Raw genomic sequence first — 26,140 nt, 5'->3', positions numbered from 1 at the left:
ATTTTGACCTTTTTTGGTCAAAGTTATTATTCGCGACGACTGTTTCCCGACGACATGTCGTCGGGAAAGCCTCCAAAATATTTTTAAACGATATTGAAAACAGCTATGTTCCAGCAGAATACGGCACACAAAAAGTACAATTCCTGCTCAGATTTTTAAAACAATCAACTTACAATCCTAAACGTTCAAAGTAACATTTAACATCATCCAAAAGATTACTTGTTCAAACATTCGAATACAATCCTAAACATTAACATGGTCCAGACATTTAAACATTATCCAAACATTTCAAACATAATCCAAACTTAAAACCTGACTAACGTCAAACTAAACCTAACCTTCGAATTCATCACTTTCCTCATCGAGATCTTCATTGTGGGAACCACTTGGACCGGGGGCATCTGAATTGGTGGCAAGAGGATAGTCAGGGAGATGTAAATTTCCCACATTCTGATTATTGGTAACAAAATTTGTCACCCAATGAGTCAATTGTTCACAGCCACTACATGTTGACGGAGGTGCTTCCGGTGTTCTCGATGTCGATCCGTATGAGCCAGATGACATTTGGGAAACCGCGGCTTGAGGTAGTTTTCTACCCCGTCCACGGTTGTGCCCACGTCGAAACCCCAAAACTTTCACAAAAATTTTTTCTTCGCTAAGATTAGGTTTCAAACGTCTCAACTCCTTCATTTCCTCCTATAAATTAAATAAGATAATAATTATTAGTCTCCATTATTAATATATATACATACATATAAGTTGTTGCATACAAAACATACTAGCTGTAAGAATATAGGTATATTACCGAATTATTTTCATATATAAGTTGTTGCATACAAAAACGTATTAAGCGTATTTGGGTACTGTGAAGTTGAATAATATCATGTTTAGAAGTAAGACTATCCAATCAAGACAGGAGCTAATTTGTGTTCACACCAATTAAGTTACATGTTGACTGTTGACATATAAATTTACACAAACACACGTATTAACATTAGATAATTAAGTATCTACTTACGAATGCAAAAATCATATGAAAAAACGTGATATAACATCACCTCTAATTAATAAACAATGAAAAAGCATTTTTGAGCTGCATATGAAAAAGTATATATATATATAAATCATTCGACTCGGGTGACATAAATAAACAGTCAAATTACTTACATGTTGTTCGCGCGCTTTCTCAGCACCATCCCAATTCCCGAGATCATCTGTATGCCTATCTTCCCAATCATCAATGAGAGTGAGTGGTTTCTCGGGATCCTTGGCTAGCTGCAAATAAATGAAATCAATCAAAACTTCATATATAATATTAGAACCAATAAAATTTAATCAAATGAAAAGAAAGCTCTTAAGGTTTTTAACTAATAGAATTTACCCTTGCAGCTCTTCTACTAACAATAGATTTTCTGCCATGTCTGCTCGGATATGGTTGTTTAGCCCTATTCTCGCGGTTTTGTTGAGCACGCGCAAGGTTCTTCGGAAGCGAGGCCCAGTCTACAAACTTACCCCATTCTGTCGAATCGAACCCCTCTGGCGGATCATTACGAAGGTAATCGGGAGCATCTAACGCATCACGATCAGTCCAATATTTCCTCTTGAACGCGCTTTTGGCATCCGAATATCTACTCGCGCATGTAGCCTCAATTCCCGCTTTCACTAACGCTTCTCGTTCACTACCATCCAACCACGGACGCATGTCAAAGTATTGCTACAAAATAAACAATAATTAGAACATTCACAAAATAAGATATAATTAATATTAACTTGTGGTCGGTAAGAAAATTTACATGTATCTGGGGCCAAATACTCGTCTTTTTAGTCGATGGTACATCAGTCCATTTATCATAATAAAAGGGATAATCAAGAGCGCCCACTATCGACCCGATAAGTGAAACCAACATCGGTCCGTTATCCCCTAACGGGCTTCCCGTTTTCTGATCGGAAACATCAAACTCAATGTCTAACGGCTTTTTTTCGTGTTTCTTCCATGCATCCCTCAACGTATTGTTCGTGGTACGACCACGAACCTTATCCTTCTTCTGAGCTGCAACCTTAGCCTTCTTCTGAGTTGTTGCAGATTAAAATAAATAATAGAATTTTAAAATTTATTCAATTTCATATATCGTCCATGCACATCATCTCGTACATCATTGCAAAAACTAATTATTGGTAATAGTTATAGATAACATAGCCATTTAAAAGCACCTGAATCAAATATGATATTGGGACATTATATCAGTGGGCTCGTGTCCTAATATATTTATTTTATCCATTTAAGATTTTAACTCACTAAGTTGAAATGTCCAAGTGTTTATACAAAATAGTTTGTTCAGTTATCTACCTGATCACATCACTCTATATAATAAGTTTAGGAAAAGTTTATGGGTCAATTTTTATTGTCACATCAGGTATCTACCTGATCACATCACTCTATTTGTATATCTAACAATTTTATTGAATCAATTACTCTATATAATAAGTCAAAGTAATGATTTCTTACTGATATGTTCCCTCAGTGGTGTCCTACGACCACCAGGTGGTCTCCTATCCTCTCCTCCAGCATCTCCCTGGTGACCAACAGCAGCCATCGATAACTAATACAAAATGCCTGCATAATTATAGGTTAAATAAATGCAACAAATATATAACTAATATAACTAAACTTACATTAAATAGAAAAACGATCATACTGATATAAATAGTAATGTAACTAATACAAGACTTAATTAGTACAACAAAAAACATTAATAGTCGTGTTCTCTTGGTACATATCACATTACAAATCAATCAGAGTCATCGCTAGAATATGTTTGTGGTTCACATTCATCATCCAAATCCACATCTTCATTATCAGAATCCTCAATTAAATGAGCGGGAACATGTGTCTCTTCATCATCATCATCATCATCGGTCTCCTCTTCTTCACTATCACAATCATCAATAACATTAACAGCAACATCATCGATCTCCACATCCTCCTCGCATTCAATTTGTAATGATGTCTCTTGCCCAGGTATACTCATATTTGGATATGTCAAACTATCCAAATTAGCATCCAATGTAGTATCAGATGAATTGCTGCCATGTATCACATTTGTTTCGTTTTCTGTGACGATGTCTCGATCCCATAGTTTTCGGTGATTCACCTCTTGTACGACCTTCCAATGTGTGGCTCTAGATGGGTCGTCAAGGTAAAAGATCTGCTTAGCTTGGGTTGCTAGAATATATTGGTCATTTTTAAATCCCTCGTCTTTTGTAGATATGCTGGTTATGTTATTTTTGTTAACACGACGTATTGTTAGACCTCTGTTATCAGTTTTGAACCATTTACATTTGAATAACACAACCTTGAATTCACAAATATAATTTAGCTCAAGAATTTCTTCCAACTGGCCATAATACGTTGAGCCTTCATCCCCGGGTGTTGAAACTCCGCTATTTTGAGTTGTACGATGACAATCGCGACTATAAACGATAAACCTAACACCATTTACTATGCAAGCGCTGTAAGAGTTTGCAACATTCAACGGTCCAGATGCTAAAGCCAACAATTCATCGCTACATCTGGATGGATCATCTACTCGCAGGCGACATATCTATAAAAAGGATGAAAAACGCTTTAGGTGGATGTGAATATCAATATTTTCTATATTTAACTTCGTATACAATGTGTTTACCTTATCTTCAAACCATCTAGGAAACTGCTTTTTCAAGTCAGCATTAGGATTATCAGTTGCAAACTCACTGTGAATGATCATGATATTAATTTGTATAATCATCGATGATGTCAAGTGGTTAACAAGATGATTCATAAAGAAAAGACTTACTTCTTATAGACGTCGATGTCTCGAGAGTTGTGAAGTACATACCAATGAACGTTACTTCGAAGCTCACGTGTCAACGTTGTATACACACATTTACTGATTGGTTTACATATTGATCTGAATACATCAATATTGCACGCTCTGCTTAGTGGGACGTCCTCATTTCTATCCGAACGATTAAATCTCGTTTGTACACCCCTAAGTGACATCGAACAGAAAGTTAACGCTTCGTCTGCAACGTACCCTTCAGCTATATATCCTTCAGCCCTAGATTTATTCCTTATATAATTCTTTAGCTTTTTCATGTATCTCTCAAATGGATACATCCACCTCATGTATACAGGCCCACCTTCAATAGCTTCTTGTGGTAAGTGCATAACCAAATGAATCATGATGTCAAAAAAAGCTGGGGGGAAGATTAGCTCGAAAGAACACAACAATTTAATCAACTTGTCTTGTGCTTTCAACATGTCATTTACCATCAACTCTCGAGCACAAATTTGCTTAAAGAATGTGCATAACTCGATTATTGGTGTTGAAATATTTTAGTCTAAGCACCCTCTAACTCCAACCGGTAACAATCGTTGCATCATTACATGACAATCGTGAGACTTCATGCCAGTTATGTTGCTAAAATTATCAACCACTTTCCACTTAAAGTTTGATCCAAACCCATCGGGAAGTTTAACCTCTTTAATAAATCGGGAAAACCGTTCTCTGTTTTCAATTGTAAACGAATATTTAGGATGAGGTTTTAAAAAGGTATCGTTTCTTTTAGCATTACTTTTTGGTTTAAGCCACAGTTCTTCTCGAATGCCCAAATTTTTCAAGTCAATTCTTGCATTATGAGTGTCTTTGGATTTGTCATTCATTAGTAAAGTACCCAACAAACTCTCACATACATTCTTTTCAATATGCATGACATCAAGGTTGTGTTGTAGTGTAACAAATCTCCAATATTCAAGTTCGCGAAAAATAGAAACTTTACGCCAATTGTGATCAAATTTAGGAGGATGTTTTCTTTTCGGACCTGCTTTATGATTTTTCCCGTTAATAATTTCAGGCAATTGAGCAAGTTGAAGTGAGATATCTTCATGGTTGAATTTTCTAGGAGGTTTTCTCCGATCAGTCTTATTATTGAACGTCTTGTTTTTTCTCCACCGATCGTTCGATTCAAGGTATTGTGTATGACCAAAAATAACAACTTTATTTTTTACTCGGATTGATGGAGTGTGAACATTACAAGTTGGGCATGCTTTATAGCCTTGACCGCTCCAACCAGACAAACTACTACGAGCGGGAAAATCGTTGATAGTCCACATAAGCATTGCTTTCATTGTGAAGTGAGTTCCTGTAACAGAGTCTCTTGTACGAACTCCGTAAGACCATAACGTCTTTAATTCATCAACCAAAGGCCTTAAATAAACATCAATATCCTTACCGGGTGATTTAGGACCAGGAATTAACAAAGTTAACATGAGAGAAGATTCCTTCATACATATCCACGGCGGCGTATTGTATGTTGTCAATATGACTGGCCACATGCTGTAAGGCTGAGACATGTCAAACGGATTGAAACCATCCGCAGACAACCCTAATCGAACGTTTCTAGCTTCAGATGCAAAATCCGGATATCTTTCATCGAAATCTTTCCACGATGAACCATCTACCGGATGACGCATCTTACCATCTTCCCTACATTTTCCAGTGGCATGCCAAGTCATATACTTTGCAGTTTGTCTAGAACTATACAAACGTTTTAGTCTTGGAGTCAATGGAAAGTAACGTAGGATTTTGTTAGCAACTTTCTTACCCGTTGTATGTACGTCTTTCCATCTACTCTCATTACATATTGGACACACTTCCAACTCCTCGTTCTCCTTCCAGAATAAACAACAATCATTCTTACAAGCATGTATCGATTCATAACCTAACCCTATCTTACTCATCAACTTCTTAGCTTCATAGTGCGATAATGGAACATTGTTGTCTTTTGGAAAGGCATCTTTTAACAATTCTAACAATTGGTCAAATGAAGTATTTGTCCATTTATTCAACACCTTCATATGTGATAGTTTTGCCAAAAAGTCTAGTGAGGACATAGTGCAACCAGGGTATAGCTCGGTATTGGCATACGCAAATAAATCATCAATATCGTCATTCCCCGGATCTTCAGTCGTGTCGTCCTGATCGTCATTCGTATCACCCAGACCTCCAGCCACGGCTTCATTAATATTCTCCCCACGAACATTGTGCAAGAAATCTTCCAATGGATCTGTTGACTCACTTGATACCGATGGATCATCCCACGACTCTCCGTGATACGCCCACGTCGTATAAGAGCCTTCAAACCCATAAATTTCAATATGAGCATCAATCGTTTGAAGATTAGCCCATCTCCTATTACCACACTTTATACACGGGCAAAGACATTGACCTTCATGATTCAAATGGTTCTTGCACCTCTCAATAAACGCGTCAAGACCAGTTCTAAAGGCAGGCGAAAACCGATCCCTCAAATCGATCCAACTTTTATCAATCGTCATGTTAACAACAACGACATACAACTACATATATCAAACTCATATTCATCATCGACATATAAATCATACAAGTAAATAAATATAGATGTAAAACTTTTTGACAATTTCTTCTTCAATATGAATCACCAAATTAGAACTGGTTGACATATAAAGCCTAGGTCTGCTTAATTGGAAGACAAACAAACAATAAAAATAGAAAAGAAATCAAACACAGGTAGCAAAGTTTATGTGAATTTATTTTGTTTTTTCTTTAATTTTAAAAATGATGATGATTGATGAAATGGGTATAGGAATATTGATCTGATGAATGATAATAATACCACGCATTGCACTCCCGTTCTTAATGTTAATTTTTTATTTTTGTGTTCAGTATGAGATGATATGCTAAGTCTGAATTGAATTCAACTTTTATTTGTATCTGGAAGACAAACAAACAAAAAAATAAAAATGAAATCAAACACAGGTGGCAACTTAACTTCATAATTCCAACAATTAAACAAAACCATTAACTTCATAATTCCAACAGTTAAACAAACAGTTAAACAAAACCCTTAACTTTAATTCTTAAGAAATTAACTAGATAGCAACTTAACTTCATAAATCTAACAATTAAACACAAACCCTAACTTTAATCATAAATAAATTAACTCAAAACAAACCCTAACTTCAAAAACTCAACACAAAATCACAAGAAACAAGTTAAAGCATACGGATTAAAGCCTTAAATCCAAAAAAAATCAATTTGAGAAACAAAATCCCGAAATTAAAAAAAAAAAAGAGAGAGATGGACAAATCATACCTTGGAGCGGATTTGAGGAGAAATTGATAATGGAACGCTAAAAGGATGAAGAAACCATCGAATTTCGTTGAAAACTGTCGGTGTACTTAAGAGAATTTTGTGGGTTTTGTTTCTAAAAAGTGAAGTAGCAGATACTCAAAAGGGGAAGTGAGTCCTTGCTACTGGTAATTAATGAATTGACTTTCATTGACCAGATATATCTGGAGGGAAACGAAAAATATTTAGAGGGAAACGAAATTTTTTTATACCCTCTATTCCGACGACATCTCGTCGGTATAGATACATAATAAATTAAATTAGTTTTAAATAATATAAATTAAATATATATAAAAGTGAAACAAAGGGGTTAAATTGTTGGCAACGACACTGCGACGACATGTCGTCGGGATATGCTGGTCAACAAAAAAGTCTAAAAAATCTAACAGCGAAATGAATTTTTTTGTCGTTTTGCGATATTAATGCCGACGACTCGTGTCGTCGGGAAAAGAGTCGTCGGGAAAAGTGTATTTTCTTGTAGTGTGACATGGCAGTTTCAAATATTTCTTGGCCTAAAACAGAGACTTTTCTTGGCCTATCCAATACAAAAAAAAAAAAAAAAAAAAAAAAAAAAAAAACGATACTAGAATTAAACCAAAATGAGAACAAGCAATATCCTAATCAAGAGCCAACGTTAGAAGTGTTGGTGCCATCTACCGCATTTGCCTTGAACGTGAAGGTAGATTCGATTCCAAGCCCGTCCAAATTGAAACCTCCATTCCTAAATTTTTCAAAGAAACCAACACCCTCAAGCTTTTCTCCCGCCCCAATGCGCTTCCGCTTTACACTCACGAAAGTATGATCACCTTTTGCCCCCCCCCCCCCCCCCCCCCCCCCCGCGTATCATCTTCGTCGCTAGAATCAACTAAACAAAAACCTCTACCCTTTACACTCTTATCCTTAGCATTACCTTTCATCTTCAAATTACATTTCGAGCAAGCTTCTTAACCCCATTAACTCAAAACTTGGAAGAGTGTACGTGCCAACCCCTACAATGACTTTTGCATAGTTTGTGTGCACAAATACAAAATTTTCGACCCTCACTATTCCCCGTAGCAACTTTAGCCAAGTTATCTAGATGTTCACAATTAATTTCGTCACCCACAACCGGTTTCAAAACATCCGCACGTCTTCTTTTCTTTGATAAAGGACCCGCACTTAATCCATCAAGCTTTAAGTCAACAAACTCAATCGTAAACGAACTACTCTTAGCCTTGATACTATCACAAGTCAAATTTCCCTTAACTACCCCTGACCCTTTAACAAAATCACCTCCCGAACTAATGTCCTCCCGTGCCTTCTCTTTTCTAATAACCAAATCATTACCCTTATTCCCACCGTCTACTTCCTCATTACCATCGAAACACCCCAATGCGAACATAACCTCATCCACTACCCTCGCACCCTCGTCCACCAAAACATTCCCGTTTAAATCATTACAAATAGAAAAATCCGACAATTTCGGCACACTATTCGACATTGAGATGTGTTCTGTATTGGAACTAAACCGTCCATCGATACAATGTGAGGGTACACGATCCACCATAACAGGAGAATCAAAACTAGAAGCCAAGGGAGGGACAGAATCTAACATTGAAAGTCATAATGACTCAATAAAAAAAAATACGTGGTTAGTTCTTTTTTTTTCTTTTTGAAAAACAAGATAAATTTATAATTAATTGAAAAAGATTATACAACCAGTATATGGGCCAAGCCTATTCTAAGCTTTTTTCTAATACGTTTGCACCCGGACTATACACCGATATTGGATTACTGCTTACAGCTATTGATTCATAAATGAACACATTGAAATATTGCTTGATATTGTAGGCCAAAGATCGAGTGAGAGCGATTGAGGGGAGTTTTCCGCCAACCCCTGTGCGGTGATTAGCGACGATACATAATAGCTGAGATTTATTAGCTGTTGGTGTCACTCCAAGGATGCCTTCTTAAATCCTTTTGAGATCTAATTAATGCTTTATGCTTGAATGTCGGTGATGATTTTTAGATGGTGACCACATCTTGTTACGAAACACTTTGTGATTTTTGAATTTCCAAATAATGTAACCACAAATCCACTTAGTAGCTTGCCATATAATTTTTTCGTATGGTGTGGTAACAAAAGACTGATTTTGATTAAATGCTTCGGACAAGTTTGATATGTTGAGTGATCATATATATAGCATATATATGTGTATTTTAAGTGCAAAAGGAAACTTAAATACAAGTGCAAAAAGAACCGCGCAAGCAAAACAATAACTATCAAGTGTGCTAAAACATTGAGGAAGCCCGGATAAAGAATGATTGCGAAGATGTCCCGCACAAATATTGCGGATCTGTCGGTGCTGCGCGAACATTGGTTCCGCAGATATACCAAGCCTATAAATAGGGAGCTTGGCCTTTCATTTTGGGTTGTTGATTCTGTTCAATTGTCAAGGTTTTTATGGTTCACTTATGAATACGCCTAAGCCTCAATCATAATCAAGCCAAGGTAATGCGATCAAGACCGGGACATGGTGATTGATCACTTGAACTTAAGTGAAAGACGATCATAAGGTCCCAAAAACATTATCAACACCACCATCCACCCCTCATTGCACTCAATTCCTAAATTAGATCTTAGCATCTAATTTAGGGTTGATCAATTGGCGCCATCCGTGGGACATGAATTAAAATTGAATTTGATAAATCTATTTCGCATAATCGAATGATGTTGATTGTGAATTCAATTATAATCATGTTCTTGTTCAATAATTTGCAGGTTTCTACATCTAATTGAAAGCGTTAATCTAAAATGAAAACGCATGGCAAGAAAAAGGGCAATAACACAGCTGACGTCTGTGATTTTCGAAATTTGACATCATTTGACTTTCAAACAAGTCCTGAGATTAGCAAGGAAGTGAAAGATTTGCTCGCCAAGTCATCAGGAAGCATTGCTTCTAATGAAGGAACGCAGGAGAATACTGTAATCGAAAAGGCAATTGTAGTAAAATACATTGTTCAGCAAACTGCAACCAATCGCGAAGAGAATATTGCGAAGGCTAATTCTGTCAATTCTTAAGGGGATACAGATAAAAGTTTAGTAACTGAAAACACTGTGAATATTATGAGCAGTAATGCAGAAAAAGACGCAGCAATTAAACTTGAAAAGTGTGTAATAATCCCTTTAGAGGCGCGACAATTGCTCCAAGAGAAGGGCATTGACCTTCATATTCCGCTGAATTACGAGTGGTCGCTTAATGACACCTTGTCGCGAAAGCAACAGTTGGTCATAAATAACAGTGATGATTCGACTGAAGATGCACATGACCGCGGTGTGTTCGGGTCACCAGTGCTGCTTTTAAAGAAAGTAAAACATTCAAAAATACAGCGTCGACTCTCTGATAATTCATAGAGTGATCCTGAAATTGTTGAAGTTACGAAGCTTAAGTGAAGAAGACCTGGAACACCAAGTCCGCAATATGTGGAAGAAGGTGAAACTTCGCAAGCTGCAGAGAAAGAAAATGCGCAATTATTTCTTGCGGATATATTTTGCAAAATTGCGCCAAAAGATATGCAGCATAAATTTGATCAGCCGATGTCATCCAGAAGATGATTGAAAGATATTACGCGAAAACAAAAGAGACGCGCACTAAAACTACAACAAAAATTACTTCGGTGACCGACAAATTCGTCCAGAATATTTCTGATTATCCAATAACAACACCGCCAATTGTGCCTGCAACTTTGGGCGTGTATTCGGGTTTAACTGATCCGCTAGATTTTCTATAGCGATTTGAAGGAGTTGTGAGTACATACAATTGGGATGAACCCGTCGCATGCAGAGTTTTCCCATGGTTTTACAAGGCCTAGCGCTAGAGTGGTTCCACAATTTGAGTGCACGAAGCATCGCTGGCTTTATTGATTTACGTGAAAAATTCCTACTGCGGTTTCAAAACCTATTGTCGCAAAAGAAGACGCACATTGAGTGTCATAATATCAAGCAAGGGTTCAAAGAAACGCTAGGTGGATTGCTTAAGCGATATGTTTATGAATGTCAAAATATACCAAACCTGCATGAAGATCAAAAGATCTCTGGTTTTATTCACGCAATTAATCCGCAGAAACACCCAACTTTAGTGCGGAGATTGCGCAGAGACATGCCGCAAACCTTCGCAAAGGTTATGCAAGAGACTTATGATTATATTCGTTGTGGTGAAGACATCAATATTACCCAAAATTTTAATTGGGGTAAAGAAAGGAGTTGGCGTGATGATCATGACTCTTACCGTGATGGAAATCAAGATAATTATCGTGATAATAACCGAGGATCAGGATATCAGCGAAGGAATAACAACGGATGTTATTAGCGCAATGATAGACAGCGCAATAATGGTGATAATGGCAATAATGGATATTATAATCGCGATCGTAATTCAACAAGAAAGTGGAGTAATGATTTATTTAGCATAATTCAAGCGTTGTCTACAACGCCAAAATAAATTTTGATGCAAGAAAGGATTGCGAAAACATTCCCAGATCCACCGCCGCTTTCAGAGAACAATAGGCGCAACAAGTCTAAATTTTATGTTTTCCATGACGATTATGGTCACGACACAAATAGATGTCGCGATCTAGTTAAGCTAATTGCAGAGGCCACAACACAAGGCAAGATGGATCATTTGTTAATCGGTAAGGTGTCAAACACAGCGGATGCAGTGATTGCACCAAGCTTATCCAACACTCCTAAGACGCCAAATGTCAGCGGAAATGTTCAACAAGAGCGAAGGGCTCCCTCTGTAAAAAATTTGGACGAAAAAGTGGTTGGAAAGAAAGAGAATTTGCAGAAAATCAAAGTAATCAATATGATTTCAGATAAGCAATGTTGCGCATAAACGAAAAGCTGAAGAAACTCTAGATAAATGGCAATTTGCACCAATAACATTCCACCGGTGCAAGATTGCGGATTGTCTGATGAGCCAATAATTATTTCATGTAAGATTGCAGACTCAGCAATTATAATAAGAAAGGTACACATTGATACTGAAAGCAGTGTTGATGTTATGTATGAGCAATGCTTCAACGAATTGCCAGAAAACATCATGGCAAAATTGCTGCCAACTACAGTGTCACTTTCTGGATTTTCTAGCGAGGCAACATAACCCTTGGTGCAATTAGAGTTAAGCATTGAATTGACTGATGAGGTGGATGCAAAACGCACATGAAAGGAAAATTTAAATTTATATGTTATGTGTTCCACTTCACGCTTCAACAACTTATTAAGGCGCACTGCGCTATGTAAGCTTGGCGTGATCTCATCAACAATTCATGGAATGGTTAAATTTGCAACATGCAAAGGAATTGCAACTGTTACATCCGCAGAATTTGAGCCAATTTGTGCGTTAATCATTGCGCAGGAAAATGTAGGAATTGAAGGTCATCAAGTTGTGACTAATCGCGTTATTCCAAGGTAAAGTGATAACGGTTTAAGCAAGAACTTGAATCAATTGGCAATAGAAATACATTGCACATCGCAAAAACCAATTTGTTTTGCAACACGCAATGAAAGTATGTTCGCAACAACTTTTGTGCGCAATATGCATTCGTTTGCAACAAGGTTGCGCAGCTTAATTTAAAAGGATTATGCAGATGATCCATCATATGGGCAAAACTTGATTGAGACTGAAAAATCGGTTAGTATGGTCATGCATCGCATGAAGTATTGATAAGCAACGATGGCAAGCTTAAGCGCTTCAGTACAGTATCTGCGGATGCGGTGTATCATCAAAAATATCACCGCAGTGTTACAAGTACTTATAAAAATGTTGAGAATGGTTATTTTGTGTGAAGGTTTTTTGTATAATATTTCTTTTCATGATGATGTAAAGTAGTTGTGCTTAGAGCACATTTGTGATGTAACTTTTTAATAATAAAGGCAATCTTTGGAGAACACTATTGTGTGATTCTTTTATGATAACTTTGCGTATAAAGGTGCAATAATATTTAATAGCGATGGAAAAGCCTGCTATGTTGGAGCAAATAAATATAATTAAAGTGTTTGCGAAATGATGGAACTTGAATTTGGTATTTTCCTAAGTTGTGAATTTGCCCAACTTAGATGCTTCGCAATCACGTTTAGCGTATTTTAAACGCAATATTTTACCCAAGGATCGTTTCGGCGGACTTGGAAGATTCGTAAGGTATATTGATTATACAATTAAAAGATTATTTCGCAGAAGTAAATATCTATTAAGTGTACAATAATAAATGTTGAAATTGCAAAGGAAAAGTCTAGCGATTATGAATATAACTTGGAACAAAACGCTATATAAATAATAAACAGTTGCAACTGAGATTTAAGAAATGGAACTTTATTAATAATGAGCAATAGAAATGCGCCAAAAGTAAGTACAACTATGTTACAAATTAATTGTGGATTTTCACGCAATACAAACTATAAAATTGCATAAACTACAGAGTGACTTTCATGATATCTTCTACAGTTACATCCTCTTTGCGTCTAATTTCCAATAGCGCAGGGATGTTAATCTTCTCAATCTCCGTTGAACATTCCTTATATGCATCACGAGCATCTTCAAGTGAGCATATTTCTTTGGCCGCGACATCAGGCAGTGGTTCAGTGAGATTCGTTACTTGTAGCAGAAGCTCTAGAAATTCGCATCATGTAACAATGTTTGAAGCCTGTAGAAAGTTGCGGGATTTTTCAGTAACAGACGCTGAATCCATAATTTTTCGGCTAAGATTAGGCAAATGTTTAACAAGCCTTTTGAATTGATCCTCTGCGCGCTCAGCTCTTTCAGAAAGTTGTAGCTTTTCTTCTTCAAGTTGGTGAATTTTAGCTTGCAAGATGTCATTTGCTGCTCTTTCGCCCTCAACTGCTGAAGCAAGCGCCCTGCGACGTTTAACACCATCTACCATTGAACAAACTGCATTAAAGCAGTTCTATATACTTACATTTTCAGCAGAAACGTCGCTAAATTTGCCATATTTGCCGCGAACATCTTGCGGAATAGCTCTGCGCAAAAGTCTGCACTGATCTTCAGCTGCCTCGTCGCTAACATTGAGGCTTACAGTAAAATTATCAATATGGATTGACTTGATTGGATTGAAGGGCGATGCGAATATATTTTGAAAATGAGGATGGCTAAAGTCATCCAAAGGAATTTCAGTATTGAAGAATGAATCCTCTTCTATATCTTCTGTGTCTGCTGTTAGATCAACAGGATCAGCTGCAATGCATAAGATTGACATTTAATATATGGCAAAACAATTGCAAAAATAATAGTGTATAATTATTGAAAATATGACTTACCTTTTTCTTTGCCCTTCCCGGACACTTCTTTTGCAATTGGAGTAATGCGCGGACGTTTGCGCTTACTTTCTTGCGCAACTGATTCACTGGCCGTAGTGCTTTTACGCTTTCCTTTGTCAGTACCTTCTGGAATGGTCAGTGCGTTAAGTATTGGCTCTTCAATAGATGTAGTGGAGCTGCCGCCTTCTTTAGGGCGGAGAATGGCTTTGCAATTAGTAACATCTTCCAGTACCATCAAGTCGGAAAGAAAAATCTTCGCAGAACAATAATAATTGTCAATATAATATGCGCAAACATGGACAAGTTTTTTGCGCAATATAAAACTGTCATACATACCTCTATTGGTTGAGTCAAGTAAAGTGACATTGTAATTGTTCCAAGGCTAATATATTGAAACTCGTCCCAAATATAGTTGAACATGACTATATTGGCGAATTACCAAGTGCATATTCTTAACCACCGCTAGTAATTGTTCGCCGATCTGATCAAGATCAGTCTGCTCACGTGAACTTTATTTCAGCTCTGTCGCCCAGCAAAGTAAGCTTTGATATACGCGAAGTGCTTCAGCTTTAATAAAAAAGAACGATCTGTGCCAGTTTCTAATGGACGACTTCGGGGTTGTGACAACATCATGACGTGATTTAAAAGTAAACCACCCGCTGTCAGACTGCGTAATAGAATTAAACTTGCGAAAAACATCAATAAGGGGTTGCTTGTTGATAGCCCTGCAATACATTTCAAACAAGACTATTTTAGTGACAACGTATGGATGCAATTGGGCGATGGAGATGTTATATGGATCGCAGATGCCTAAGAAGAAATCGGTAAGCGGAAATCGCAGGTTTCCTTGATACATTGCAGTCTCATAGACTGCAATCATCCCTGGAGGAGGGTTGTTTGCCCTCTAATCTTCAGAAGGGGCAATTGGGCAGAACTGATCCAGTAATGGATAGTTAACTTTTAATTGTTCAACCTTCTCATCCGTCATATAGGACGAGAACTTCTCTGCAGTAATGGCGGATGAAGATTGAGGTGTAGAAGGAGAAGTCAAGATTGCTTCAGGAAATATTGAAAATAAAATGATTAAGAAGATAATTGATTGAGTATGCGAATGATAAGCGCAAAGCAGACGCAAAGTGTTGATCAGCGTTGGAAATAAACGATAAATTTTTGTTAAAAAGAAAGATGAATGCAAACGAGTAAAGTGAAATTGAATGGAAACCGATCCTATTTATAGTGCTAAATGAAGTGTTAAACATTATTCGCAATGATTACAATCAACGACTATAAGTCTGCAGCAAAATATCAACGACTAGGAAAGAGCCATTAGAATATGCTGATGGGACACGCGCTATTTATCAGACGCAATTTTATATGGGTAATGAATTAAATTTGCGAACCGTTTGAGAAATACATTTTTAACTACATTTTTTAGAGTTTATTATGTTATATTTTCTGCGTAAATATAACACAATAAACTGGGGGGGACTTAATCATATATATAGGCATATATATGTGTATTTTAAGTGCAAAAGGTAACTTAAATACAAGTGCAAACAGAACCGCGCAGACAAAACAATAACTGTCAAGTGCGCTAAAACATTGCGAAAGCTCGCGTAAAGAATGATTGCGAAGATGTCCCGCACAAATATTGCGGATCTGTCGGTGCTGCGCGAACATTGGTTCCGAAGATATCCTAAGCCTATAAATAGGGAGTTTGGCCTCTCATTTTGGGTTGTTGATTCTGTGCAATTGCCAAGGTTTTTACGGTTCGCTTGTGAATACACCCAAGCCTCAATCATAATCAAGCCAAGGTAATGCGATCAAGACCGGGACATGGTGGTTGATCACTTGAACTTAAGTGAAAGACGATCATAAAGTCTCAAAAACATTATCAAAACTACCATCCACCCTTCATTGTGTCTAAGTCGATCCCACGTTTGTCAAGTTCTGAACGAGTTGGCATTTTTTGCATTTTAGATATCCATATAAAGATGTCCTTTTTTAAGGTAGTGTCGTGTTCCTTTGTGTTGCTACATCAGATATATCAGTTGCAAGTTTGATGCGACCTACCATTAAAACGAGAGCCTTGGTTGAGAAACATACCGTTGAATCTAGAGTCAATTTCCATGTATCCCACCTGTCATTTAGAGAAAAACAAGAAATAAGTTAGTTTAAATCTACCAGTTCGAAAATCGCACGCCCCCAATATTTGTATTTGTTGTGTAGTTGATCCCTTACTCTAATGGATGTTAGTCAAGCTCCGTTAAGTGACCTCATATATGGCGCACATGACGATAATTTTGTCTTTTCATCATTCTTACGGGTCTCCTTCATCTACATATTTACCCTAAATTAAAAAGCCTAAGTGTGACGATCGCTCCAAATCCATTTGGCCGAATACGTCATTCATTGATTTCATTGCGAGGTATTTGACCTCTATATGATACGTTTTATAAACATTGCATTCTTTTGAAAAGGCACACCATAAATGAATATTAATCAAAGGTTTTCGACATCTGATGATTTCTACATATAAACAATCACCTTATATAATAGTTTACAACAGTACTTCCGTTGACAATGCAGTCTAAATAAGGTACATGGTGATGAATTGGTGAATGCAACGTTTTCTTGAAAAATATACCATGTAAGACTCCATGCACATAGCTTGTCTATCATATAAGCAAACAGCGGAAGACTTCTAGGGAACCTGAGAATAAACATGCTAACAAGTGTCAACACAAAGGTTGGTGAGTTCATAGTTTTAGTGTTTCGCATAATCTGCATATAAAAGTGGATAACAAGATTTCAGTTGTTTCATCCAGAAACGTTTATCAAAATATTCTACGAAATTGAGCACCCTGGTAACTAAACTTAACGTATTTATAATTTGTACCCTTTGTATAATCATCTTAATAATACACGCAAACCAACGTGTACGCTTATCAAATAGCATACGTCCGTTAAAAGGCTAGCGCTCTAGCTCGGACGGGGATATCAAGCCCTATGGATCCATATACTACTACTCGCGCCCACCAGTTCTTATAACTGGCAGTTAACAGTTACCAAAGCTAAGGGATTTTCGGTTCAAACTCAGCGTAGAATTTAGTATGTACTTGTATCCATTGCGTTTAAAATAAATTGCATGTATTCTCAGCCCAAAAATATATATTGCAAAAGCAATTAAAAAAAGGGATCAATGAAACTCACCTTAGCAGCATATAAAGTCGTTCACCAAAATGTGATCGAAACTCGGATTACCAAATAACCGTAGATCTCAACCTAGAGAACATATGTTGGTCAATAAATGTCTATCAAGCTAGGTCAGGTCATAGTGTATAACAATCCTAATGCTCGAGATCGACATACAAAAGTTATCCAAAGTCGTTTCAAAAAGTCAATTTTGACAATAATTCAACAAAACGAGACATGCCTCATATATGGACTCATTTACTTGCCTGGTAATATTCAAAAATCCAATTTATCATTCTTACAAACAAGTTTCAAAAGTAATTTCAATCAATGTCAATCATAATTCAGTTGATCATATCTTTTAATTCGTTCACCGAAATTACGCGATTTCTAAATGAAAAGTTATTGATTTTTCGCCAGCTTTCCAAAAACATGCATATCATATACCTTTTATCAGTAACATATGTATTTAATTGGTGATTCATCATAAACTGTTTAACGACGAAATTTAGAATACAAGTATGTATAAATATATATACTCGAGCACTAGACATGGATACACAATTAATATATAAAAGTTAAATATGAGTGCTTACGTATCAATATTGAGATTCAATATTGTAGGAAAGTACGTAGACGCAACGGAGATGATAAACACTAGGTTTGATTCACAAATATACCCCCGAACATTACCCATAACCTCCTTGGCAATAACCCATAATTTTCTTAGCTCTATCCCGCTTGAAAACCATTTTGAAAGTGACACGCTCATGACCTCGTCGTAGTATTTTAAGTGATATAATTAGTAATAATAATAATACTACTAATAATAATAAAATAAATAATAATAATAATCTTAATAATAATAATAATAATAATAATAATATTAATAATATTAATATAAATAATAAATAATAATAATATTACAGAGGGAGTAATATAGGTGTAAATATAACTCGAGCAGAAACTGGCATTTTATAGGCAACTTTTTGGAATCTGATGCCCATGCGATCGCATGGGTTTTATGCCTACTTGTCATGTGATCGCATGGCCGTCAGATCCAGCTCACATATTTTTTGTAATTTTGTTTGTCGACATAATTTAATATAATATATATAATATATTTAATTTAAATAATTAATTATATATTATATTAAATTCATGTGCATAGTTGACTTGTAATTTTCGTTCCGATGACTCGTACGTTGTCACTCGACTTATGTCCCGGTTCCGGTTTCTCGAACGCATTTTTGTACGCTTAGAAAACTCGCAATTTACGTTTTGTGACTCGTACCTTTGTCAAAATATAGTCTTAAATTATCAATAAACTATATCATTCAAAGTGTATCTTAAACTTTCGAGTGTTTTGGTCATTTACTTCTATAAATCATTGTCTTGCTATTTGTTAATATATATATATATAATAACAAATCATTTTATGACCAAGTTAATATATATTTTCAACATTCATAAACACGTTTTAAATATACGTCGCAAGTTATTCATATAATTAATATTCCAACTTATCATATATATTCAAATAAATATTTAAACCAATAAGTTTAATGTACTTTATCAAACAATTAATACATTGCTACGTTTTCAAGTTATAGTAATAACCGAAAGGTATTTGAATATATGAAAGTAGTTCAAAAATTTTGAGATTCAGTTTTACAGACTTTGCTTATCGTGTCGGAAATGTTAATCATACAAAGATTAAGTTTAAATTTGGTCAGAAATTTCCGGGTCATCACAGTACCTACCCGTTAAAGAAATTTCGTCCCGAAATTTGAGTGAGGTCGTCATGACTAACAATAAAAATGTTTTCATGACGTATATGTGTTGATAAATAGAGTTTTATCACCGTTGAATAATATGGATAAAACAATCCGATTATTTGAAGCGTATGAGAGAAGTTATCATAAAAGAGTGAAATGAAGAATAGAGATTCGTCTTAACTCTTGACGTATTAACGATTGATTTATGTAATTTAAGGAATAGAAAATCTTCATAATCTAAATAAGATTTGATTCTTCGAAAATTAAGGAGATTAAGATCTTCTTTAATTAAATGCGTAATCTGCCTCGATTGCTATGTCTGATATTTTACTATAAATTGACCTCTTCCGTTTCATTTATTTTCACCACTCCTATAAGCTTCTTCCTTATTTCATACTTCTTAATAGATTTTGAAAATGCTTAATCCAGTTCTGGTTCTTGATATTTTCTTGGCTATCGTATCCTTCATTCTTCTTTTTCATCTGCCACCAGAGGAGGTTATTTTCTTCTACTATTACCTTGGGGTTATAGTGTTTTTCATTATCCCGTGTCTTTATATTGCTATACGCATTGATATACATGGTTTGTAAATTCGGGGTTGTTTTCGGGCTTTATATTTTCCATTATATTTCGGAGCTTCATGCTTTTGTTTTCTCTTCCCGACTTTAAGTTAAGCGAATAATGGTCCAGAATTCGTAGGTATAAATTTTGGAATGAACATAATTAATGTTCTAAGAAAGAAATGGTAATGGCACAATCTGACTTTTCAAATTACCAGAATACCTCGAAAAAGACCGAATCATCAAGAAAAATATTTTCTGGATATGTTTAGAGGTTAAATAGAATGAAAGAGTTATTTAACATGGTTCATGATGAGGGTATGATCTGTGAACCTTTATCACGTTCCATTAGAAACTCAGCATAACTTACTGTAATATAATCACGTTGATCAAGTGTCATTATATTATATTAACTCATGCTTCAATTCCCAACATTACTTCAAAACATTTATATTTTAACCTTGAAAGTTTCAGAATTTAGAAACTAAAATAGTTTCTTTTATGGTGTAACACAGATATCGTAAAGAGAAAATTGATTTTCGATAAGAATGATTATGAAATTATCTCCAAAAATATGGAGGATATTCATAATGAAAGATACGATGATATCTTAGAATTTCTAATATTAGAGGATGATGAATAATATTGTCCGCAAGGGTTTAGATTCGGAAGCAAGGTATTCGTTAATGGCTTCAACAGATACTGAATCATTTGGATTCTTTGAAGACAGGTTTCGTCCTTGTGATTTATCCACAGCCTCTTTCATACTTTACTCAATCCGTTTTCCAGTTCTAAACTTTCTCTTTTTCTCAGCTTTACCACCATACTATTCTTTATCATCAAACTTTTGACTGTTAAGGTCGTTTACAGTTTTTGCTGCTTCATCAACATTTTTCCAAAATTCGGAGAACTAGTTTCGTAGTTTGGGGTGTTTTTCGGAAACTTCACATCCAAAGTATGTAAGTCCAAGAGGTAGACGTTATATGTACACATATAACTGTTGGCGTAGACGTGCTACAAGATTTCAAAATACTGATTGCTAATTCCTAATAGTTGGTATGGCAATTGCCGTTACAAGATGTGGATGAGTACATGATACGGTTTCAATGAGTATAAGGATTTTTCGGAAGGTCAAAGATCAATGAAGTTGTTGGTAAATTTACTGCTAATGTGGTGGAACATGAAAGGTTCCCCAGTAACAAAAACGTATATGCCAAAGTTACAAGTCTGAAAGGTCGTCGTTGACTGGTTGAACGGTTGATAATACTAGATACTTTTGGAAAGGAATTGCAAGGTTATTTTCAGTAATAACAATGCTAAAGGATCTTTCACATTTTTGAAGTCAAAGTATAGCTTTGAAAGATGTAGAGATCTAAGAATGATGTCACCCGTTAAATCTTGACTTGGATTCTGATCCGTCAATATCAGAATATGTAATTGAATTTGTATGGAAACGATTGTATATCGCTGTGAGCATAGTTAATAATTTTTGAATCAAAGTTGAAGAATGTACAGTGTAACATATTAATTGTGAACTTAAATATTTCCCAGGAATTACCTACCCGTTAAAGATTTCACAAGTAATATTTTGTACAAAAGAATTTTTATTACCGTATTTATGAAAATATATGTATGTATATTTTCTTCAGATGTAATACAGATTTGATGAGTTAATATCATATTAAGCTCATTTGATTTTTGACTTGAATTAGAAATGAATAATCTCTAAAACATTAAAGATTTAATAATCTTTATGGAGTATTTCACTAATGTAATCAATACTCAGTTTTATTGATATTTTCTCAGTGAATCATGTTGGTGCTCATGGAACTCTTGCTAACTTTGCAAGGTACGAATGATGTTTTCTAGAAAGTTTCGAATACATCGAAGATGAAAGTATAAAATCAACCATATAATTGAATAATATACTTAGTTTATTATGAAATGGAATTCATTGAGTTGGAAACAGAGATTGTAGTTAATGATGGTTAAGTCATTAACGAAGTATGTACATCATAGCATATTAGTAATATGAATTAACCGAGTAGTACCTACCAGTTAAGATTCACACGTAATAACTTGGTACGAAAAGATTTATTTTGATTTCAAAATTCATATATATTAAATATACATAAAATTTCTTCAGGGAAAATGAGTTAATACTTCATCGGTTATTGTTGCTGGTATTTCTTGGTAACTACGGTGCGTATGACGTTGATGCTCGTGAAACAGATTGTGAAGTTGAGGTTTGCGATGCGGATGTTGTTGGTGGTGGTAATGGTACTGTTGGTGTTGTTGTCGGTGGTACTGTTGATGCCGGTGATGCTGCTGGTACTTGTAACCTTTGCACCATATTCTCCAAAGCCACTACCCGAGCGCGAAGCTCGTTGACTTCTTCTACTACACCGGGATGATTGGCGGTTCGGACGAGCGGATGAATAAGATCCAGAATTTGAGAGAGTATATGATCATGACGAGATATTCTGGAGATGAGAGAGAAAATGGTATTACGAACAGGTTCGCCGGTAAGTGCTTCAGGTTCTTCGCCAAGAGGGCAATGTGGTGGATGGAAGGGATCGCCTTCTTCTTGTCTCCAATAATTAAGTAGGCTACGAACCCATCCCCAATTCATCCAGAATAGATGATGGCTAATTGGTTGATCCATTCCAGTTACACTTTCTTCAGAGTTCAGGAGAATATCCATATCGGAATAGCTGTCGGAATTTAAGGAATTTGAACTAGATACGGGATCCATCTTGTATAATTAGATAGATGATTTTTGATATGAAATAGATTATAGAATTTAGTTTGGTATTCTTCAATACATAATTTACATATGTATATATAATACCAAATTCCATAAATCACGGAGAAATTTTCGGAAGATGTCAGGAAAAGTTTACAGTAACAGATACGCTAAGATATGAATTTTTGTCTATACACTATTTATGCAATCAATGCAGTAAAATGTGTCTAGACTTAAGAATGATAAGCATGTAATTTTCGACAAAAAATGATAAGCAAAACTTTTAACATGCAGACACAGTCGAAGTCCAGACTTACTAATGCATCTTAACAACTATCAGTTAGACACATTCATGCAAGACCTGGTTCGCTAGGACCAACGCTCTGATACCAACTGTGACGATCGCTCCAAATCCATTTGGCCGAATACGTCATTCATTGATTTCATTGCGAGGTATTTGACCTCTATATGATACGTTTTATAAACATTACATTCTTTTGAAAAGGCACACCATAAATGAATATTAATCAAAGGTTTTCGACATCTGATGATTTCTACATATAAACAATCACCTTATATAATAGTTTACAACAGTACTTCCGTTGACAATGCAGTCTAAATAAGGTACATGGTGATGAATTGGTGAATGCAACGTTTTCTTGAAAAATATACCATGTAAGACTCCATGCACATAGCTTGTCTATCATATAAGCAAACAGCGGAAGACTTCTAGGGAACCTGAGAATAAACATGCTAACAAGTGTCAACACAAAGGTTGGTGAGTTCATAGTTTTAGTGTTTCGCATAATCTGCATATAAAAGTGGATAACAAGATTTCAGTTGTTTCATCCTGAAACGTTTATCAAAATATTCTACGAAATTGAGCACCCTGGTAACTAAACTTAACGTATTTATAATTTGTACCCTTTGTATAATCATCTTAATAATACACGCAAACCAACGTGTACGCTTATCAAATAGCATACGTCCGTTAAAAGGCTAGCGCTCTAGCTCGGACGGGGATATCAAGCCCTATGGATCCATATACTACTACTCGCGCCCACCAGTTCTTATAACTGGCAGTTAACAGTTACCAAAGCTAAGGGATTTTCGGTTCAAACTCAGCGTAGAATTTAGTATGTACTTGTATCCATTGCGTTTAAAATAAATTGCATGTATTCTCAGCCCAAAAATATATATTGCAAAAGCAATTAAAAAAAGGGATCAATGAAACTCACCTTAGCAGCATATAAAGTCGTTCACCAAAATGTGATCGAAACTCGGATTACCAAATAACCGTAGATCTCAACCTAGAGAACATATGTTGGTCAATAAATGTCTATCAAGCTAGGTCAGGTCATAGTGTATAACAATCCTAATGCTCGAGATCGACATACAAAAGTTATCCAAAGTCGTTTCAAAAAGTCAATTTTGACAATAATTCAACAAAACGAGACGTGCCTTATATATGGACTCATTTACTTGCCTGGTAATATTCAAAAATCCAATTTATCATTCTTACAAACAAGTTTCAAAAGTAATTTCAATCAATGTCAATCATAATTCAGTTGATCATATCTTTTAATTCGTTCACCGAAATTACGCGATTTCTAAATGAAAAGTTATTGATTTTTCGCCAGCTTTCCAAAAACATGCATATCATATACCTTTTATCAGTAACATATGTATTTAATTGGTGATTCATCATAAACTGTTTAACGACGAAATTTAGAATACAAGTATGTATAAATATATATACTCGAGCACTAGACATGGATACACAATTAATATATAAAAGTTAAATATGAGTGCTTATGTATCAATATTGAGATTCAATATTGTAGGAAAGTACGTAGACGCAACGGAGATGATAAACACTAGGTTTGATTCACAAATATACCCCCGAACATTACCCATAACCTCCTTGGCAATAACCCATAATTTTCTTAGCTCTATCCCGCTTGAAAACCATTTTGAAAGTGACACGCTCATGACCTCGTCGTAGTATTTTAAGTGATATAATTAGTAATAATAATAATACTACTAATAATAATAAAATAAATAATAATAATAATCTTAATAATAATAATAATAATAATAATATTAATAATATTAATATAAATAATAAATAATAATAATATTACAGAGGGAGTAATATAGGTGTAAATATAACTCGAGCAGAAACTGGCATTTTATAGGCAACTTTTTGGAATCTGATGCCCATGCGATCGCATGGGTTTTATGCCTACTTGTCATGCGATCGCATGGCCGTCAGATCCAGCTCACATATTTTTTGTAATTTTGTTTGTCGACATAATTTAATATAATATATATAATATATTTAATTTAAATAATTAATTATATATTATATTAAATTCATGTGCATAGTTGACTTGTAATTTTCGTTCCGATGACTCGTACGTTGTCACTCGACTTATGTCCCGGTTCCGGTTTCTCGAACGCATTTTTGTACGCTTAGAAAACTCGCAATTTACGTTTTGTGACTCGTACCTTTGTCAAAATATAGTCTTAAATTATCAATAAACTATATCATTCAAAGTGTATCTTAAACTTTCGAGTGTTTTGGTCATTTACTTCTATAAATCATTGTCTTGCTATTTGTTAATATATATATAATAACAAATCATTTTATGACCAAGTTAATATATATTTTCAACATTCATAAACACGTTTTAAATATACGTCGCAAGTTATTCATATAATTAATATTCCAACTTATCATATATATTCAAATAAATATTTAAACCAATAAGTTTAATGTAATTTATCAAACAATTAATACATTGCTACGTTTTCAAGTTATAGTAATAACCGAAAGGTATTTGAATATATGAAAGTAGTTCAAAAATTTTGAGATTCAGTTTTACAGACTTTGCTTATCGTGTCGGAAATGTTAATCATACAAAGATTAAGTTTAAATTTGGTCAGAAATTTCCGGGTCATCACACTAAGTTTATTAAACTTCAAACATTTTTATCAAATCAAATTAAAATCCATATCAAATCAAAACAAAATTCAAATATAAATCAAAAACTAAACTCAAAATTAATAATAGTTGATGTCCAAAATAAAAATAATAATAATAATAATAATAATAATAATAATAATAATAATAATAATAATAATAATAATAATAATAATAATAATAATAATAATAATAATAATAATAAGGGTTAAGGCTACTCAAGGGTCATATAATTTTTTTTTGTCCCGATGTAGGCCATATACTAAAAAAAAAATACTATTATAGGCCATAAACTTTAAAAAAATGTGTTAAGGTAAACCAACTTAACTTGTTGACCTGATAAATAAGGTTGTTC

General features: G+C 35.0%; 1 protein-coding gene across 1 annotated transcript; it reads right to left on the bottom strand.

The window, feature by feature from the left end:
• Positions 1 to 302: 302 nt before the first annotated feature.
• On the bottom strand, positions 303 to 2,279 carry LOC139870428 (uncharacterized). The gene is made up of 6 exons (XM_071858239.1): positions 2,236 to 2,279; positions 2,153 to 2,165; positions 1,794 to 2,069; positions 1,382 to 1,714; positions 1,168 to 1,275; positions 303 to 696 (listed from the first exon to the last, which is right to left on the bottom strand). Exons 1-6 carry the CDS (start codon positions 2,277 to 2,279, stop codon positions 334 to 336), a joined length of 1,137 nt encoding a protein of 378 aa, XP_071714340.1. The 3' UTR covers positions 303 to 333.
• Between the last annotated feature and the right edge of the window lie 23,861 nt (positions 2,280 to 26,140).

The sequence above is a fragment of the Rutidosis leptorrhynchoides genome, chromosome 10 (assembly GCF_046630445.1).
Source record: "Rutidosis leptorrhynchoides isolate AG116_Rl617_1_P2 chromosome 10, CSIRO_AGI_Rlap_v1, whole genome shotgun sequence".
Classification (NCBI taxonomy): domain Eukaryota; kingdom Viridiplantae; phylum Streptophyta; class Magnoliopsida; order Asterales; family Asteraceae; genus Rutidosis; species Rutidosis leptorrhynchoides.
The sequence above is the reverse complement of the archived record's forward strand: the minus strand, read 5'-3'. Positions and strand labels throughout refer to the sequence as shown.